At 43.1% G+C, this 21,459-nt stretch overlaps 1 protein-coding gene across 1 annotated transcript; it reads left to right on the forward strand.

Moving 5' to 3' along the window:
• The first annotated feature begins 15,288 nt into the window (after window positions 1-15,288).
• MTRES1 (mitochondrial transcription rescue factor 1) lies at window positions 15,289-20,063 on the forward strand. Its single transcript, XM_034061222.1, has 4 exons — window positions 15,289-15,641; window positions 17,225-17,657; window positions 18,480-18,552; window positions 19,598-20,063. The coding sequence occupies exons 2-4, from the start codon at window positions 17,233-17,235 to the stop codon at window positions 19,772-19,774; spliced, it is 675 nt and encodes a 224-aa protein (XP_033917113.1). The 5' UTR covers window positions 15,289-15,641; window positions 17,225-17,232; the 3' UTR covers window positions 19,775-20,063.
• Window positions 20,064-21,459: the final 1,396 nt, after the last annotated feature.

Raw genomic sequence — 21,459 nt, forward strand, 5'->3', positions numbered from 1 at the left:
AATGTAAAGCTATGCAAATACAAATCTTACTATGAAAACACTTTTGGATAACTGTATGAATTCATTGCCTCTGTAGACTAAGCCACACACAAAAATATAAGCAAACATTGGTTTTGTCTTCCACTGGTACTGTTTCTGGGCCTGGTTTGGGATTCCTCTCAAGCAATAGTGGGGCTCACAAACAGACTTTATATTTCAGTCTTTCTTGATTCTTGTCTTGCCGTGGTAATACCAAACTGCAGAACTCAGAACAATGGAGCTGCACTGATTAAATCATAACCTATCTGCATGCTAGAGCACACACATAAAGAATACAGTGGATAGCACATAGTAATAGCAAATTAAAAAAATGATGACAGAAAGCGAGCTAACAATAACAAAAACAGTTCCCTCCCATAACTCTGCATTACAGTGATATAACATAAAATATACCCTACGTAACTTCAGTATCAGGCTATTTCCTACACATACACAGGAAAACTTTCAAAGTTAAGCTAAGGTACTCTTTCCTTCCAGTGGAAGAATGCATGTGGTACATGAGGGTGAAAAAACAAGGGCAAGAATCCCCCAAAATGAGCACAACACAGCAAGCTTGGCGTCAACAGCTCTGTGGCAACAAACTTGTATTATATCAGAGCATTCTGGCAAGCTCTGATGAGAGTTAGCTTAAGTAAACCCATGTTTCTTTTTTTAAAAACTTACAAAATAAGAAATAAAAATAAAAGCTACTTTAATAAATAATACTTTCCATAAAAGGTGGCTTCATTGTCTCATATTTCTAGTGCTACTGAGAAAATTAATTTTCTCTAGGAGAAAAAAAAATATATATATATAGTTCCTCAATACTGAAACCATGAAATCAATGTTAAATTTTCTGGAAAATTTCATGAGCGTTTTCTTTAAGTATTTTCTACCTGGGAACAATAAATAAATGAGCATGAAACAGAAAAACACCAGGATGGTGCAAGGCTCCTGGTAGTCTGGGGTTTTGGCAACTGGCCACACGCTGGAAGCAATTTAGGACTGCAGGATAAAAAAAAGAAATCGCTGTGTGGAAGTTTCTGTTGAAACCAGTCCAAAAGTGATCAATAATGAATTGCAGTGTTAATAACCTACAAGCTGAATACCAGGCAGGTCCCAACCCGCCCTGGAATTCTTTAGGTCCGTATACAAAGTCTCCACTGCCGTTTCCCACTTTGTTTTCTTAAACAGAAAACCTAGTTTATCGATTTTTTTTTTTATTGTGGAAGTGGCAAGGCTTAGATCCAAGTTCCACAGCCCTACGGTAGATGGAACCCTTGCAGATCTTAACGTGCATGTGACAAATACTGGTAACCCAAAGGGTGTGATACTGCTTTCATCACTGCCACGAGCAAAACTCCACTGAGTGCAATGGAGAAGGGATAAAGCCCTAACAAACAAAGGCGGGAGGTTTGGGGGGGGGGGGGGGGGGGGGGGGGGGGCGGGGAGGTAATATTTAAAGCATTCTCCAGCAAAGGGATTACTTCGCTGTTTATTTTTGTGATACCGGAAAACTGATCCTTTTCAAAAGGTGCTCTCTGCACATGGATGCGGCAGTTGGTAGCCCCGCTTGGCTTGACTGCTTACAAAAAGCCAAATCGCCCCTGCATTCATTACCTTTGCAGCAAGGGTAAAACTTGGCCAGCACAGCAAGCAAGAGGTTACTGTTTTAGCCTCAAGCTCCCAAACCTCCCGCTCCCGCCATGACCCTAGAACGGGATCCAAAGCCCCATACGGTGAGGGGAGATTTAGAACAGGGTGCTGCTGCCCTCCCGGAGCTAACTTAGGCTTGGGGGGATCGTTCCCCTTCTTATCACCGGGGGGAAGGGGGGATTAGCGCTGCTCCTCGAGGCTTTCCCTCGAGGACCCGAGGGGCAGAAAGGCGGCCAACTCCAACTTCTTTGGGTTTTTTCCCGGTTTTGTTCGGACGGGGCCAACCCACGGCATCGCCATCTCGGGGAGCTGGGCACGTACCCGCCCCCCGCCCCTGCAGCCGGGAGGGCTGCGGGACGAGCCCCGCGGCCCCCCGCCAGCCGCAGCTGCCCGGGCTCGCTTCCCCGCTGGGGCGGGGGCGGAGGAGCCACTCGGCGGGGCAGCGGTGCGAGGGCCCGGGCGGCGGGATGGCGGCAGTACCCATACCGGCCGCCCGCCCAGCGGCCCCTCAGGCGGAACCCGCCCCAACACGGTCCTGAAGCTACCGCCGCGGTGGCGGGAGCCTGAGGGAGGATCTCGGCGTAGCCGCTCTCTCGCCTCTTGCACTCGTGCCGGCGGGGAAGCGAGGAGCCGCTCCGGGGCTCACCTGCGTGGGGAGGAGGAGGGCCATGAGCAGGAGCCCCAGGCCGAGCCGCGCCGCCAGCGCCGTCCCCATGTCCGTCTGGTGCTGCTGTCCTGTAGCGCTGCCGGTGCGCCTGCTTCTGCTCCTGCCGCTGTGGCTGCGGGCGAGAGGGATGCGCCCCTCGGCCGCGCCCGGCCCTTTAAGGGCAGCGCTGGCTCTCGTGACGCCCCGCCACCGCCTACCCCCTCCTCCTTCCCCTCCTCCTTCTCCTCCCCACACTTCTGCCCCCACCCTGTGTCTCCACCGCCCCGCGAGTCCCCGCACCCCCTCGGGCTCCTCTACTCCTCCCGGAGCCGGACTGCCTTCTTCTCTCACTCCCTTCGGCAGACCGGCCAGCGTTGGTACCCCCCGTCTAGGTGTGACAGGCGGTGGTGTCTTTGTCTAGCGCCGGCGTTTCGTGTTCTGGTATGGAGGAGCTGGCACAGCGCTGCAGACGTTGGGTTGCTCTTACTCTAGAGAAAGTCTTCCGTTTGTAGAAGCATAAAGCATTTTCATTTAAAAAAAATAAATTAATATCAGATCATGAGAGAGAAGGAAAGGTAAAGAAGGCTGTATTTCCAATTGATGGGAACGGTGGGTGAAAGGCTGAGGAGTTCAGATCCTGTCTTGTTCCAAGCTGCCTTACCACTGGTGCTCAGACTTCAAACGACAGGTTGCAATTAAAAGCACTCGCTGGATCTAAATGTTTCATTGTTACCATTGTTTCTTAAAGAGTAGGAAACCTGTGTCACAACTGGAACAGTAGGTTCTTCCAGCCTCTGTGTATTTAAGGTTCTAGCTTCTGGCACAGTGAGCACTACAGTTAAATAGTATCTCCTCCCTTAATAGACAATAGATTGTGTCAGTGCCTCACCAAATCAGTCAGGTGTTTCAGCATACTGCCAAATTAGCAAAAATATCTGTGTCCACTGTATGAACTACAAAAAAGAAACATTGATGTGCTGATCTTACTGTGACAAAGCAGTTCTTTCAATTTAAAAGATGTCCTGGTAGCTCAGACTAATCAAAGGACTTTAGATTTGGATATGTTCATGTTTATCTCAGAACAAAGTGTGGAGAGATATCCAAGTTCAGCACTCATTTACCATCTCCAGGGGCAGGACTGCTTTTTGAGAGTTTTGAAGGACATTGCTAGAACTGGGTCCCAAGGCACAGGAAACAAAGGCAGGACCAGATGCTGGGACTTGTGTTAGTAAAAAATATATCACTCTGAAGCCAGCCCCGCATTGATTGCTTCAGAATGCCTGACAAAGCTATAGCAATTTTGGTTTTCCAGGAATAAAGGCATTTTGTAAGTTGTACTACCCAAGACAGCAATCCTTGTTCCATACCAAGATGAAAGACCTTCTGAGAACTACAGTAAGCCTAATGCACTCCTCAAGTGACATCTCCCCATTAGTTTGCTATTACATAGTCTATTTACAGAGTAACTATGGGAATAGTCACCAAATTGAAGGTCTTACATCTCCGAATACTCGCTGGCTGGTTGCCCAAAGATGGTTACCAGAAGATGGGTTTTCATGACTATGTAAGAAGAGAAAAAAGGAAATTGTGATGGCTCAAAATAAGAGATGGATGACAAAGCTGAAAACCTTCCTGTCACTACTTCTCCTTCCAAAGAGTTTGCTTTAGTTGTCACAGTTAAATGAAATCAGAAACAGGACGGAATGTCACCTTTTCACTAATGCTACAGAAAAGTGAAATTCCCTGGGAGAGAAGTCACGTGAATCACAATAACAAAGTGAGGGTCCATGCCATTCTGACACTGGGTCCCCTGGAGGAGCTACAAAAGTAAGGGAATCTAGTTAGGGCTCTACAATAGCCTGAGTGAAGAATATTCTAGTGTAAAGCTGACAGAGATGGTTTCCATTATAATCTCTCTCTTCCTTGTTTGGGAGAAAAGGAAGCTATGCTACTGTTGCACACTCCTGTTGCACACTCCTGTCAGGATCATAACTGGCTGCTGCAGGTTAAAGCAGCAGCTGAGACATGTTAATGTCAAAGCTGGGACAGGTGAGAATAAGAGCCTTTCGCATTCCCTCTAACCAGTGCACCTCACCTGAGATCTTGAACTGCGTCAATAAAAAGTGAGGATGATGCATGGTTCTTGTAAGGTGACATGAACCACACAGCATTATACAACTGCTTATTATTATTATTATTATTATTATTATTATTATTATTATGATTACTACTACTATATTAGTATAGTCCACTTTTGGCCTTTTTACAAGTTTCAGTGAAAAACAGAGATATAATTTTTTTCGCAAAAAATCTTATAAACTCTGTTTTTTTATTTAAAACTAAAGAAAAATGCAGAGGCTTTAAAACATTTGGCAGGGATGATAAATTAACTGAAATAATAAATCAATGTTAAGTTTATGTTCTGAAGCTACAAACCATACCTCTCTGAAATATTGCTCAAATTCTAATGCAAATAAGGAAATGTACTGGCAGCAAGGGAGAAGTGCTAAAAATATGTTAAGCCCAAGAATTTCTTTGAAACTTTTGTAATTGGAAAATAGAATTATAATGCCTACTCTCCATTAGATTTCTACAAGCAACTCTCTCCATTCAGGAAAGCTACAATATTCTTGATTCCTCCTGAACACATAAATCACCTGCACTCCTAATTCCAAAATCTTTACTTTTTTTTCAGCTGAAGTCTATAATGAAGTCTGCAAAAGATGTATCTGTGCGAGAGACCAGGATCCAATGTATAGATTTTTCTATGAGGCAAGAAACACTGTAATTGAGTTGAGAACTGTATAAAGTGAAGCACTGCTATCTGGTGGCCAAAAGGCACTTACAGTTTTTTTTCTGTCATAAAAGACCATATACTCTCTCAATCAAACATCCTTTGACAGCAATGTGCTCTAAGTACTTTCATGATGCCAAGATACAGTGTTAAATATTATTGTTAAATTCCCATTGTTTTGCTTCCTTTATTTTTCTCTAGGTCCGATTAGTACTCAGCACCTCCCACAGTTAAATACATAATATTTGATGAGAAAGCTTAGCAAAGAGAAGAGAGAAAATTACTTTGATCTTTTGAGTTAAATGTCATTTCAGCTGTATATTCCACTGGTAACTTTTAAGACAACTGAACTTTGCAATAGGCATAACTTTCAATCTAGTGATGAGAAGCAAAACTTGTGCTGCTTTGTGTAATGCATTAGCAAACAAGATTAGCTAAAATGACTGGCAGGAAAAAAAAAAACTGGTTTTCTATAAAAGGAAGCAGAGAAGTAGTCTCCAGGACACATAAGTAAAGTATTCAAATTCGAACTAGCTTTAGCAAAATAAGCATAGGCAGAGCACTGAGTGGAATTCATGAGAACTGATTGTGACTGAACCATTAATTTACTTTTGCCTTTTAGCTGCCAGTATCGATCCATTTAAACTTAAATATTTTAAGTAGTACTCACCTGTGGCATATTATGAGTTATTTTACTTATCTAACACTCATCTGTGAACGTTATGCATTTACGTATTAGAACATGACCTTTTTCCAAGGGACAGCTTTGAAATCCAGCTTTGCCCATATTAGCCCATGTGTGCTCATCTATGCTGACAACATCTGGTGATAAGTTTCCTTGATGTCTGCTTTTGCTATATTGGATTTTGCTTTGAGAAACTCACAGGTCAATATTTCCTAATACATAGGAACACCATCTTTTCACAAGTTAGGCTGGCCCTTGTCCTGCTGCTTGTTTAGTCTTGCAGCAGCATCAAAGCTCCAGCCATATAATCAAAATTTGACAGATTTTTTGAAGCACCCTTCTTTACAGTTGCACTTCCACTATCATTGCAGAACAAGACTGAAATACTATGGGAACTGGCAAGCTGAAACTGATTTTAGATAACTGGACAAAGCTCTTTGACATGTGTCTTGGGTAAGAACTTGGAATATGTACTGAGGATTACATTCCTTCTTCCAGTGGAGAACTTATATTAAGTTTATGTTAATAGAGCTTTTAATGGAAGGTATGATAGGTTGTACTGTCAATCTCCACTTGGTAATAAATGCTGCCTGGATTCAGTTATACATATCTTCAGATACGGGCCCTGCTGCCACAGTCCAGACCCTAATTACACCAGGATTTTAGTAGTGTCAGTTTCCCTTCTATGCCTATCTGAAGCAAAAAGCATTGGACTGGCCTAATTTAGAGGTATATGGTTATGGAAGCAAAAAAAGTCCTGGAATTATAAACCTGCAAACTTGAGCAGAAGGGAAATTGTGATTCCAGAAATAGTCTCAAGAAGAAATGTTTAAAGGTTGCCACCCTAATACCCACAGATCTTTTGATTTCTGGGTAGACTTCCAGGGATGGTGTCAGTTTACACAATTAGGTGTGGCTTCAGATCTGCTTGAAAGCACAGCTTTCTCCCTAAGTCAAGCAAACCCTTGGGTGACATCAATATAAATTAAATGGTAGCAGAGCCTGTTCTTCGTCCTTGAGGCCAACTGACATGTCTAGCCATGCCCATACTATTAAACTCTTCCAGCCTCCAGAAAATGGAGGCTGACTCTGAACTGCCTATTGGTGGGTAGTTGTCCCTGGCCTGAACCAACACCTGAATCATGCTCAGGAACTGTTTGGGATCATGCTACTTGGTATGGGACAAAATCAAGACAGATTTTCCTTCAACTCCTGAGGCATAATGTCAGATAACAGGTCTATAGACATGCAGAAGTTAAAATGATCAAAGGCAATTTTCTCTGTCTTCTGATTTGATGCAGGTTAAAACATAATTCTCAGGGCAAAATCAGTGAATGGTATTCCACAGCCCATAGGCCTCCTGTTTCTTTGTCAAACTATCCTTGCAGAATAATTCTCTTAATACAAAGTCTTCTTTGCTGCAGATTTAAAGTAATGGTTTATTACATTGCCATATTAAAGTACACAGATAATAATGATGGTCAGATATGGCACAAACTGTTTACCAGTTGAAAACGTATCAAGCACTTCACACTGAGGAGGAAAGAAGGGTCGCATGACAACAGCTGTGTACATCTAAGTGAGTCTCCTTGTAGATCTTTGGTGGATGATGAAGGGAAGTGAGTGCTTCTATGATGCAATTCATCTCATTTCAACATAGACATATGAAACAGATTAATCACATGCTGGAGATGCCTTCATCTCTTCACTGACAATCAAAAGAGTGTCAATCAGTAGCTCAGACATTTGTCACTTCTGTTTTCCCTTATTTTGAGGAACAGATATTGTTCCTTCAACCTTACTTCATAGAATTTCTATGCATTTTTGCCTCTTGCCTTTATACTTTCTCAAATTTGTCTTCATCAGATCATGTTGTCTGAAGTAGCACACTCCACTCAAGCCAAGAGTTCAACATGCAACAACTCTGTAGATGCATCTTAAGAAATAAATGTCTTTTTCTTTTTGCAGCAGCAGCAGCAGCTTTGTAATGCTTGTGGTCTGATGTAGTTTTGAGATTATCTCACTCTATTTCTTGAACAACAGTGCAATGTTATCCCTTTTACCATTTCCTTGAATTTTACTTCTACAATAAGATTTATTACTGGTTTCAATTAGTGGAACCAACTTTTTCTCACCATTAGCTTGAGCACTATCTATGTAAGTATCTGATTTCTCCCAGTGGCTATGATATTCTGCATTACCTCTCTCATCAGTGGATGAAAAGTTAATTATCCTGATATTACACTGCTACTTCACTCTGCTTTTTTCCAATGGGGCAAGAAGACCAGGAAGCATCCATGGATGGATAAGGAACTGCTTAGTAAACTTAGAAGGAAAAAAGAAGCTTATGGAAGGTAGAAGCAAGTAAAGTAGCCTGGGAAGAATACAGGAATATTGTCCAGGAAATTAGGGATCAGGTCAGGAAAGCTAAGACCCAGTTAGAATTGAGTCTGACCAGGGATATCAAAGATAACATTAAGGACTTCTATAGGTATGTCGCAAACAAAAGATAGACTAGGGATAATGTAAGTCCTCCCTGGAAGCTATTGGTAGAACTGGCTACCCTGGATTTGGAGAAGGCTGAGGTTCTCAATAACTTCTTTGCCTGATTCCTTGCCTCAGTCTTCACTGGCAAATGCTCTGACCACATCACTCAAGTCTTGGAAAGCAGATGCAGGAACTGTGAGAATGAAGACCCTAGGCCCACTGTACGAGAGGATCAGGTTTGAGATCATCTTAAGAACCTGAATGTGCACAAGTCCATGGGACCTGATGAAATCCATCTGCAGGTCCTGAATGTGCTGGGGAATTAAGTTGCTAAGCCACTGTCCATTATATTTGAAAAATCATGGCAGTCAGGTGAAGTTCCTGATGACTGGAAAAAGGGAAATATAACCCCCATTTTCAAGAAGGGGAAAATGGATGTTACAGACCAGTCAGTCTCACCTCTGTGCCTGGCAAAATCTTGGAGCAGATTCTCCTGGAAAGCATGCTAAGGCACATGAAAAACAAAGAGGTGATCTGTGACAGCCAACATGGTTTCACTAAGGGGGAATCCTGTCTGACCCATTTGGTGGCTTTCTGTGATGGGGCTATGGAACTGATGGACAGGGGTGGAGCATTTGATGTCATCTACCTAGACTTGTGCAAAGCATTCAACACTGTCCCACATGGCACCCTTGTCTCTAGATTGGAGAGACATCAATTTGATAGGTGGACCACTTGGTGGGTAAAGAACTGGCTGGATGGCCGCATGCAAAGAGTTGTGGTCAATGGCTCAATGTCCAATTGGAGACCAGTAACGAGTGGTGTCCCTCAGGGGATCAGTGTTGGAACCGGTCTTGTTCAACGTATGTGTCAGTGACATGGACAGTGGGATTGAGTGCACCCTCAGCAAGTTTGCTGATGACACCAAGCTGTGTGGTTTGGTTGATACGCTGGAGGGAAGGAATGCCATTCAGAGGGACCTTGACACACTTGTGAGGTGGGCTGATGCCAACCTCATGAAGTTTAACCATGCCAAGTGCAAGGTCCTACACCTGGGTTGGAGCAATCCCAGGCAGAGCTACAGGCTGGGCAGAGAAGAGATTCAGAGCAGCCCTGTGGAGAACATGAGGGTGTTGGTTGATGAGAAACTGAACATGAGCTGGCTTCACTGTGAGCTCACATCCCAGAAACCAACTGTATCCTGGGCTGCATCAAAAGGAGCCTGTCCAGGAAATCAAAGTTGCCCCTCTACTCTGCTTTCATGAGACCCCACTTGGAGTATTGTGTGCAGTTCTGGTATCCTCAACATAAGGCGGACATGGAGCTGTTGGAACAAGTCCAGAGGAGGGCTGCAAGGATGATCTGGGGACTGGAGCACCTCCCATATGAAGACAGGCTGAGAAAGTTGGGGCTTTCAATATCTGAAGGGGGCGTACAAGGACAGGGACTCTTCATCAGGGACTGTAGTGATAGGATATGGGGTAATGAGTTTAAATTTAAACAGGGGAAGTTCAGATAGATACAAGGAAGAAATTCTTTACTGTGAGGGTGGTGAGGCACTATAATAAGTTGCCCAAAGAAGTGGTAAATGCTCCTTCCTTGTCAGTGTTGAAGGCCAGGTTGGACAGAGCCTTGAGTTACACGGTCCAGGGTAAGCTATCCCTGCCCATGGCAGTGGGGGTGGATCTAGATGATCTTAAGGTCCTTTCCAACCCCAACTATTCTATGACGCTATGGGTAAACAAATGAAAAAATGTTTATTGAAAATATCTGCATCTTTACTAGGCATTTCAACTATCATCATTAGTTTGTGACTGCTGGGATTTCTTCTCTCTCTGACACATTTCAAGGTCAATGCTTTTTGCCCTGCCTAGTAAGCATTTTTTTTTTCTAATAACAGTGGGAGTCATCACCTTCTCTTGAGAAGTGTTGAAAATCTGTATCTTGCAATGTGAATATAGTATTCTTCCATTTCCATATTTTGTTATTGTTTGCTTAGTTTTCATCTTACTGCTATCTTTTTGCCAATAGACAAGGCAGATTTTTACCCACAGTTATCAAAAAGATAGTGTACATAAAAAGGTAACTGCCTTACAGACTATTCAGTTTCTGATTTCATTCCTAGTCATGACTGTGGCATGGTATCCTGAAAGGCTTATTCTTTTGTAACCTTTTCTGGGTACTTTCTAGTTTGAGTACAGAAAGAAATGACAAACAGGAACAGAGAAAGTTGGAACTGTTTATTTTAGAAAACAAAATAACAAAAAAATATTAAAATATGTATAAATGGAGAAGTTCTAGAAAGCAGATCAGCTCTTCTTCCCATTTCTTAGGAGACAAAGGGAGCAGCTTACAATCTGAAAAGATGAACTGCTGAAAAGAGACACTTATTGTGTATCACTAAGTGTTAAGACTTCATGTATCTTTTAGATGGTGAACTCTTTGTCACAGGGTATCATTAGGCAAGCTGCAGGGATGAGAACATCCAGAGTTTAAATAGCAAGTGTTGCAAGGACACACTTCCCTGGGAGACAGATCATCCCAGATCTTCCTGCTATGTGACTTACATATCTTTAATATCTCTGGAGCTGTGAAAGGACGAGACAGCTTTGGCACCAAGCAATATGACTATTGTGACATTCTAGCCTCCCTATTGCATCTTTATTTATATTATTTCTTTTTTAATATCAAAAGTGTATTGAAACCTACAGATGATTTTTTCCTCCCTAATGCAGTAATGTTTATAAGTGTCAATCAAGGCAACTTCTTTCCTTAGGCATAATGGAAGCTGAAATATTTTGAACAGCCTTTTTTCTGCCTTTAAAAGCAAATCTGACACAAACCAATTAAAAAACCCCTAGCAAGCCCAACAAAATTTAATTGTACACAAATCTAGGAGGAACAATCTAAATTTCCTCATTGAAAATTAATTATGTTAGACTTGAGTATATCTTCAATTAGCTACTATCAATTAGAGAAGATAACATTATATTCTAAACAGTAAAGACATTAATTTGAGCAGAATACAGAGGAAACAGAAGTAAACAAATAATTCAAACAAATTAAGTTGCTCACAGAATGTGTAGTTTTATGGCTAATAAGTGAGGTTCAAATAACAAATGCTTAATTGATTGCTTTTCCTTTTATTGCATTTGCTAACCATTGCTAGTGGTATCTAGATAAATCCTAGAGTGGATCTGGACCTGAGCATGTTCACTACAGAATGAATGAAAGTCTGAAAGCCTGTCTTAGGAAACACTAACTTTTCCTACAAAAAAAAAAAAAAAGTGGTTTAGACAATTGGCAAACAAGAAACTGAGGGGAAAAACAACCAAAATCTCATTGCAAACCTCTCAGTAAAGTGGGGAGTGGAAGAATTAGCAGTGAAACTGCAGAGCCTTTAATTTCTGAGGCTTAATACCAGGCTGACTGAAGGAAGTTACTCACTGTTGTCCTCCCATTTGCTTAACCACTGATGTAACACTGATTTTCACTGGCAAGGAAGCTATGTATTTCTGGTTTATATGGGTCATCATGATGAGGGTGGCCTTTATCAGCTTCTTCAGCACTGGTCGGAGCAGTCTGCATTGCACATCTCCATTTCCTTTCTATTATAGCAGTTAGTCAGATAGTGAAAAGGATGGGAGAAGGGGGGAAAAGAATGTTACTTTATATACCCATATCTCCATCACTTAAAGAAATGTAAAACAATCACGTTACATACCTGAAACTTATCCACCTTACCTTACTAGTTATCCACTATAATGTCAAAGATGAGTTTTCAAGGAATAAGTAGGCTGAAAGCAAAGGTACTTTGTGAGACCTTACTGCCTTCTAGAAAAAGATTCTCTGTGCAGGATGCCAATATGGCTGCAGAAAAAAAAGTGTACAGAAGTTCACAGAGTGGTTGTTACTGCAAGAGTTGAAATGGCCTCATAAGGAGTTGGTAAATGGAGAGAGACAGAGCCAAGTTTCAGTGTTCATGGGGGCTGGAGACATTAAAGGTGTCCTAAAGAAAAAAAAATCAATGTTTTATAGTAAAAATGGCACAGTGGACTATATGGGTAAATGTGTGAGAAAGGAAAACCAGTTTAGAGCAGGGTGCCCACTGAAAAGGCGGCACTGGAAGGGCTAGAAAAAGAGTTTCTGCTGCATGAAAGATTAGTTTTCAGAGATGGGCTTTAGAGGAAGGGATGGTGGGATTATTTGGTCATGGATTGGATGCAAGTAGCAAGCTAGAGAAATTGCCTCCAGACTATGCACTAAGAAAAGGGAACACCTGAGCAGCTACAATAAGTGTGACACTGGAAGAGGTGAATTAGCAGTCAGGGAGCTTTTGCTCACTATTTAGCTTAATATGGACAAACTTTAAGGTGATGCTGACACAGGGACACTGTGTTTTCCCAGGCTGCATAAATATGCAGTGAACCTTCTCAGTACACCTTGAAATAAGCAGTGTCATTTAAAAGGTATGTGGTTCCAACGAGCTAATGCTGAAGTTAAATCTGCAGTGACAAGTAATCTGGTGAGATGTGCATTGCAGAACGTTAGTCAGAGCTACTCACAGGGCTAGAATGGCAACATGGCTTTATTTTGACATTGAACGAGTGTCAGCAGATCTACTGCTGTCACTTGACCTACCTTGCAGGAAAATAAAGGTAACAGAAAACCCTAGGCAGTGGGAAGGGAACTTCCAATTACAGATTCCCACATACAAGTCAGAAGCTATTATGATTTTTTTCTCTGAGCTATCAAAACTAAAAGACAAATCTCCTTGTAAGTGAATGTCATAGGGAGTATATTGAAATACATAAAACGAAAACCATAAACAAGAGAGAAATTACCCTTCCTAGACAGGAGATGACTCCACTGAAAAAAAAAATAATAATGAAGCAGTTCTATGAGAATAGCCATGGGAAGAAGAATACATGTTCGTCAGACTCATTTCTCACCCAGACTTCAAAAGGATGCATAGACTACCACTAACCTGCCAGGTGTGACTGATCACTGCTTCTTATCAAAGCTGAAACTTGTCACTGTATGCTGCTGAGGCATCATATGATTGTAAATATAAAATAAAATAAAATAAATAAAGCTTCAAATCACCTGAAAGCATCTTAAAGAACACCCCTGTGAGACCTCTGTGTTGACCAGCCTGTGTTTGAGCAAGGCCTCAGAGAGCGCCGCCTGAGCTGGCGGCTGCGTGCAAGGGAGCTCTGCACTGCCATCTAATGGCAAACTAAGGGAAGAGACTTTCAGTCTGGTCTTCACCCCGTCGGAACGTTTTGGTTATAATTACAGTTTGATATAAGTAAATCAGGAGCAATTAATACTGCGTAATAATCTAAATACTAATACTTAATTTTTGCCTTTTTTTTTTTAATTAACAAATGTACTTAATGACCCAGGTTGGAAGCTGCCAGGACCTCACACAAGTGGAGTACAAACCTTAATTAAGACAAGGGCTTTTGTGGCCCTTCTTACTCTGCTGTGTGGATTACTTTCTGGTTTTGTAAGATACCACTAGGTCATCATATTTGATAAATATAAAAGACAGAGGGACATCAGGCATGTTCTTTACCTTGCCTTTTGAGATGAGAGGCAATAAAGATGTATACTATCAGACTAACCTAGAAAGACTCTAATACTTACATCTTAGTTTACTGCAAGTTATCTTCACTCTTAGCAAAGTTACAGCAAGACTTTAATCCTACATGAGGCAAATCAAATTCTAAAGGCTCTGAAAAGAATGGGGTGTATGCAGAGCTAGGCTTGAGGGGTTTTATTGGGATTTGGGTGTGGTGTTCCACCTCTCCCAGACGAGACAATATTTCTGTGCAAGGAATCCCCTCTGTTCAGACATTCATTTCTATGCTGACTCACTGTGTGCCACTAGAAATGCAAGAAAGTTTCTCTTACCAACCTTTTTTGGGGTTTCTCTCCTCAATAAGGATATGTCTATTTCAAGAGATAGGGGGGGAAAGTGCTAAAAAGCTAACAGCTATATTCCCACCGACATTGATCAAATATCACAGAACTGGGCACTGGAGCATTCAAACTACATAAAGATGTTGGGATCTTCCTTTTCAGGGAAGTTTCTAAGGCGAGGAAATAGCTTTGCCAAGGAACTGTTCCATTACAAAATATCCCTGACATAAAAACCTCTCAATCAGACATTTTATGACCAAGTTTATAGAAGCGTAAAATTAAGCAGTCACTTATACTGCCCATGCTAATTGCAGAGCTGCTGTACAGCAGTATCTCCACTTATATAACTCACCACATTTGCTGATAATTTTCCAAGGCAGGATGGGTCTCTAAGGTGACAGGTAACAGGCATTTTGAAGCAGAACTTTAAAGCTGAGGAGCTCTTCCATCTGCCAAAATTACACCAAACCTGTACAACCATTTACACCAGGGCAAGATGCTGACAATCTGATGGGATTGCATTTTGTTGCTGGTTTGTAAGGACACAGAGAATTCACCAAATGCTTAGCGGTCAGAGTATCCCAAAGCACCGAGAGAGATGTGGTTGGTGCATGGCAGGGAAAAAGCTGGGAGAAGGCAGGAGGGGGGGGGGGGGGGGGAATGTACCTGTCTTGGTTTCTGAGCTCCAAAGAGGAGGGATTATGGATTACCACCATGTAATGGGGGTTTGGAGTGAAAGCGGGAGACATAATGTGAAGGAAAGTAACAAAGATAAGGACAGGGAAAATGCAGGATGCAATGGGATTTGGGTTAGACTGTCACGGTGGCCAAGCCTTTCCTATTAGTCTGTGGTTGGGAAACTCTAGGAGTCATCTCCCCAGTGAGAGATTTCCACTGCTTTCTGGTTTGGGTGTGTGGGCAGAGCCTGAGGGGCCAAAAGGATTACAAACGGAAGATCAGAGGTGTGCAAAATCCAAACGGTATGAAAAATACTAATGTCATTACTCAGGGTGCTTTCACTGTGCCATCAGGAGAGCAGCACCGGTGGGGAGGGAGGGAGGAAGGAAGAGCCCTGCCCAGCGGGGCTCTCCGGCAACCTCTCTCAGGCAGGGGGGAAGCTGCTGCCGAGACACCGAGACGCCTCCCCCCGCCTCCAAACCGGCGTGCGCTGGAAAATAACGATGGGGAAACAGCTCGGACAGACCCCCGTGGGGCAGGGGCCGGCCGAGGGGAGGTGGGAGGCAGGAGCTGGTGACTCCCGGGAAACTTCGTTCCCGGGGTGAGGGAACCCCCCGACTACAACCGCTCCGCCGGGCTCCGGCAGAGGGCGCCGGGCCCCGGCTGAGGGGGCTCCGCCTCCGGCCTGCGAGTGTCGGCGTGTGGACGGCAGCGGCTAGGCCCAGGCCCGAGGCGCCTGGAGGACCCAGGTAACCGCGTCTAGGCCGCGGGCCGCTGCGCCCCGAGCGTTGTCGGGCCTCCCCTCTTGCCTCCCGCCCACCCCCGCCCTCGTCCTCAAGGTCGTGGGTCTGGGGCACGGGGTCCGCTGTGAAGGGCAGGCCTACGCACCGCGGCCTGCGCCGAGGCGGCGGCCAGGGAAGCCGGGGTTCCTTGGGGACCCTCAGCAGCGGCAGGCCCGCTACAGAGGGTCAGAGACCGTCCCTGCGGGGGGGTGTGGGTGTATGCGGGCCCCCACCGCACGCCGTGAATGCTGGCGTTGTCTCGGCTGCGTGTTCGTGAACAGGCTTCCAGCCCCCGGCAGTGTTCGGTCTTGTGTCCTCCCCGGGCAACACAGCTGATCGCTGTCCGCGTTCAGGTTTCTTGAGGGTGAGAGGACGCCCTTCGTGTGTGGGGCGGCTGTCGGCCTTCCTGGCAGCGGCTGTCTCGGCAGCCGGGTGTACCCGCCGGTCAGCGGGGAACGAAGTAGGAATGAGCAGGAGAAATAAGCAGTAATAGTTGGTTACACGTTCAAATAACTGTTCTAGTTTGTCCCCAAACTGAGGAGAGGTGTAAGTCTGAAGTGAGGACTGACGCACCGTAAACTTTATATGTCATGTATTTTAAGTTCATGCATTTAAACACAACAAAACCAAGGGAGGTGTGGTTCTTTTTGTTTGGTTAATAATTGCCCTCATTGATCAGGGCTTTTTCCCAGCCACAAAAACCGCCTCATAAAGATCTTAGCAGAGTTCTTTGGGTGTGGGGAAAACAAGCTCCAGTCTCAGGAAGAAACACATGCAAGGTCGTAATAAGGCAGTGCTCCACCGAGCTAGGAAGGACTGGAAATCAGTTCCTAAGAGTGTTGAAAGACATCTGGGATGGGGTTTTTTGGGGTGTTTCTCCTACTTGTCCCCGGTTAGAGATGGCTCCCCATGCTGGGGAGCATGCATGTGAGACTGCTGTTGCTGGTGTCAGCCCTATTGCAGTACACAGAGCACCATTGTTTCTCTAGAACTCTACCACGATGCTAAATTTGGAGAAACAGGACGGAACACTTTGCAGTGTTCTGCCATGCAGAAGTGTTGTGGTCCAAGCAGAATCTAAAGTTACGCAGCTTTTGACTCTTCTGTGTTTATTTGCTTGAAGTATTGTACAGATTGTTTTTATTGACGATGAGTCATGATGAATGTTTTTTATATGCTTTTTATGACATATGCTTTTGTTGTTAATTGCATTTCAGTTGGAGGGAGAAAAATGCTACAAATGAGTTTGGACAGAATTCGGACAGTTGATATTAAACACCAGAAAATGAATTATGAACAGACTATTCCACTGTTGGTTTTGGTGTTTGCTTTTCATCTGATGTTTTATCTCTTTGGATTGGTGGACGGTGTGTGAAAAAGGCAGATCATAGAGTTGGTATAGCCTTGCGCTTTTAGGTGATGCATTGATTGCTCTACTGGGGACTAGATTATAATCTTTTTGTTTTAAGTATCATGTTGTACCTGGAGAAATCCATCCAACAGACAAAGCAGTTGCTCATTTTTACTCATGAATGTTTGTTTTATTTTAGGATATGCTATGACTGGCTTCAGACTCCCCATTACTACTTTTAGAAAGCTAAATGTCTGGTTTGGACTGTGGGAGAAATTCTCTTCTAATAAACTGTATCCCTCTTGGAGGAGAAGCATGTTCTGTAGCTGTCAAGCAAGTACAGTAGACTACAGAAGATGTCCCAGCTTTTCCTCAGTAAAACTCTGTGCACTAAGACTACTTTCTCCAGAGTATATCTCTGTACTTCCTCTGCGGAACAAAAGTAGCAAAAGCTCTAAAAGGAGACAGACTGTGCAAGAAGAAGAGGAAGAAGAGGATGAAGAGGAAAGCGATTTGGAGGATGAATTTGAAAATGACCCCAATGTAGTAAAAGATTACAAGGATCTTGAAAAAGTGGTGCAGTCTCTTCGATACGATGTGGTCATGAAAGCCGGCCTAGACATTGCAAGAAAGTAAGTATGGCAGGAACAACCTGCTCATGATAAAGGTGTCATGCACCTGAAATTTGAGGCTTGATACTCTTTTAATGTTGGAATAACTAAATACTGGGAGATGAGAGGGCATTGTTTGCTGGTTGGGTTGTTTTTTTTCTGCATAGCTGTTTTCACTGTCTAAAAATGTTTTGGATGGATGGGTGTTCCTGTGGGTTTTACCTTGCCTCCCTTGAAACAGCCTGCTTTCTGCTTTTTGCTGGCTGCAGTATTTCTAAGATTGCTGAGGAGGCATTTTCTATCAGTTACTATTTATTTAAAATTAAGAAACCACAAAATACTGTACAAAGTAATACAAAAAGATCTAATCTGAGATTGAGGGAGTAAAATAATACACTACTTAATGGCTGTAGAAATAGGTGATGGTGAGTATAAGCCTAGTGTACCAGTAAATATATCACAGTGTTTGGTCTAGTGCAATCTACAGAAGCCTTATATTGCAGTGCTTTTAAAACAGAATGTTAGTATGACTCGATAAGTTACAAATTATTAACCTGGTTGGTGCAGGAAAGGGGATATTATTCATTGGGTATTCAGGAGACAGGTCTGTAAAAACAGCTTTTCATGGCTTGCACAGAGCAACTATACTCTATTATTTCATTTAATATCTATGAAAAACTTTTTCTTTACTTCTAGTTAGGTCTGTCCCGACCTTAAATAAAGGTATCCTTTATGCGCAAATGAGAGCTGTGGCAATGTGCCTTGCACATGAATGGTGTTCTTGTGTATCTGCAAAGAAACAATTGCACACTGTAAATGCAACAAAACCTTGTTTTTCTTCAGTAAAGTAGAAGATGCATTCTACAGTAATGAACTCAGGCTGAATGGAGAGAAACTATGGAAGAAAAGTAGAACTGTAAGACTTTTTAAAATTTAAATCTTTTCATACGGTACAAGAAAATAACTAAGGCATGACCTCTTCTCCCCCTAAATTGCTCTGCAAAGGCGAATGAATAGCATTGCTAACACCACTCCCAGCCTTGTGTGTGTGTGCCTGTGATTCTCTGGGTAAGGCGTTACTCTCTAAGGCAGGCAGGAGACTTGTGTTACTGGAGAGTAAACTCTAAGGCTGAAAGTCAGAAGGCAGATGGCAGCAAGGACAGAACTTTCAAGTTGCTGAAGGAAGCGATGATACTGATACGAGGTTGATGGAGTTGAAAAATTGAATCTGAGATACTGGTGGAGCAGGCATATGATTAAAGAGAAAGTTCCATGATAGGGATTGAAAGGGGGGGAGCTCAGGTGAGGTTGTTTTATCTGTAGTAGAGCACATAGGAACACATTTGGGAGAAGAGCTAGAAGGGTTGCAAGCCATACTCTTTAATGACAGAGCTTGCCAGAATGGTGACAGACTTTGACCCACCCTGTATGTGAGGATGGTCCCACATGGTGATTACTGTCATCAAATGGTCGTAAGTTATATTTCCCAGTTCTTTAAAGACTAGTTTTTGAGAGGCATACTGCTTTTATGATGTTTGAAAAGAACATAAGCAGTTGGGAAGCACTCTGAAACACTTCATGCTCTTTTAAAGGCAGGAGGGAGAACACTGCATATTGCTGGTTTGTGTTGATACAAAAAGATTGGCAGGAAATACCCTTCAGGAAAAACCCCCAACATACTACATGGCACCTTTTTCACAGTTAAGTGTCAGCCATAGAACAGGAAAGTTATGCTTTTGGCAGAGAAGGTCATGAGACATTTAATTGCTTATTGCCAGGGATTTCCTAGAATTTCATAGCTAGAGGATTTGTAGTATGTCTGGTGTTGCCTTGCCTGCCTCCTGCCCTGGGAGATAAGAATATTAAATGGAAAGAAAAGAACAGAATTACAGTTGGACATAGGCTGTAGGGATTTGTTTTCCCAGGAAATGTTGATAATCAGTCATTTTTTCTGTTTCCAGGTGAAAACTGGGGACACGCTGGATCTCATAGTAGGTGAAGATAAAGAAACAGAAACTGCCATAGTTATGCGGATAGTCTTAAAAAAAGTATCTAACAAAACTGAAAGTGAAAAATACAAAGTAATTGTGAGGCGCTGGAAACACTTAAAAGTGCCCAAACAGGATGTATTTAAGTGACAGTGGGTTGCATGTGGCAGTGTAAGAGTTTTGCAGAAAACCATATTTGTTCCTAAATACAAATTTTGGTTAAACAAAATTGCAGTACCCTTTGTTAAGGGCTTGTGTCAGAATGCTCTCTCCCTCTGCTGTATATGTCAACATCCATGCAATAAGCCTGTTGCTTCTTGCTGTTAGTTTTGTTTCGTGGCGCTGTGGGATAAGCGATCCAACCGTTACAATTCCAGGCAGTTTCCTTACAGATGTTATAAATGATGAACCAATAAAGACTAATTTGATCACTGTTTAATTGCTGTCTAATTTTGTTAATCAGAAAGGTTACATTAAAGCTGACAGCACAACAAGCAGAACTGCTTTGTTAATTTTATCTCTACATCTGTAAAATAGTTAGGGATAATAGGGATAACCCCCCAGTTATGTGAAATTGCTTCCTTTTTCATTATTGGTTTGATCTTGGTTAACCATACCAACTCTGTGCTTATACACAGTGCTGCTATACCAAGTAAAGAAGGACTCTGATTGCAGCTGCATATTTCTAAGAAGGAAACTTCATGGTAACAAAGAATCATAGACTCATTTAGGTTAGAAAAGATTTTTAAGATCATTGAGTCCAGCCATTAACCTAACACTGCCAAGTCCAGCACTATGTCCTAGGCACCTCTACACATCTACACCTCTTTTAAATCTCTCCAGGGATGATGACTTCACCACTGCCCCGAGCAGCCTGTTTCAGTGCTTAACAACCCTTTTGGTGAAGAATTTTTTCTTAGTATCCAATCTGTACCTCCAGTGGTGCAACTTGAGGCTGTTGCCTCTTGCCTCACTTGTTACTTGGGAAAAGAGATTGACACCCACCTCACTACAACCTCCTTTCACGTAGTGGTAGGAAGTGGTAAGGTGCCCCTCCTATTATCCAGTAAAGAATGCATCCATCCAAGCCATGAGCAGCCAGTTTCTCCAGAAGAATGCTATGGTAAATGGTGTCAAAGGCTTTACTCAAGTCCAGGTAGACAATATCCACAGCCTTCTCTCATCCACTAAGCTAGTCACCTTTATCACAGGAGGAGATTAGGTCATAGAATAGTTAGGGTTGGAAAGGACCTTAAGATCATCTAGTTCCAACCCCCCCTGCCATGGGCAGGAATGCCTCACACTAAACCATGTCGCCCAAGGCTCTGTCCAACCTGGCCTTGAACACTGTCAAAGAAGGAGCATTCACAACTTCCCTGGGCAACCCATTCCAGTACCTCACCACCCTTAAAGAACTTCCTCCTTATATCCAATCTAAACTTCCCCTGTTACCTGTTTTAACTTGTTACCCCCTGTCCTATCACTACAATCCCTAATGAAGGGTCCCTCCCCAGCATCCTTACAGCCCCTCTGTATCCTTATAGGCCCTCTAAAGGGGGTGCTTGAGGTCAGTCAAGCAAGATCTGCATTTCATAAACCCATGCTGACTGGGCCTGAACACCTGTTTGTCTTGTATGTGCCATGTGATGGCACTCAAGAAGGTCTGGCCCATAACATTCCCCAGCACCAAGGTCAGGCTGACAGGCCTCTAATACCCTGGATCCTCCTTCTGACCCTTCTTGTAGATGGGTGTCACATTAGCTAACTTCCAGTCAACTGGGACCTTCCATTAGCCAGGTTTACTGATAAATGATGGAAAGTGGCTGAGTGAGCAC

This window comes from Melopsittacus undulatus, chromosome 3, assembly GCF_012275295.1.
Source record: "Melopsittacus undulatus isolate bMelUnd1 chromosome 3, bMelUnd1.mat.Z, whole genome shotgun sequence".
In the NCBI taxonomy this organism is placed as follows: domain Eukaryota; kingdom Metazoa; phylum Chordata; class Aves; order Psittaciformes; family Psittaculidae; genus Melopsittacus; species Melopsittacus undulatus.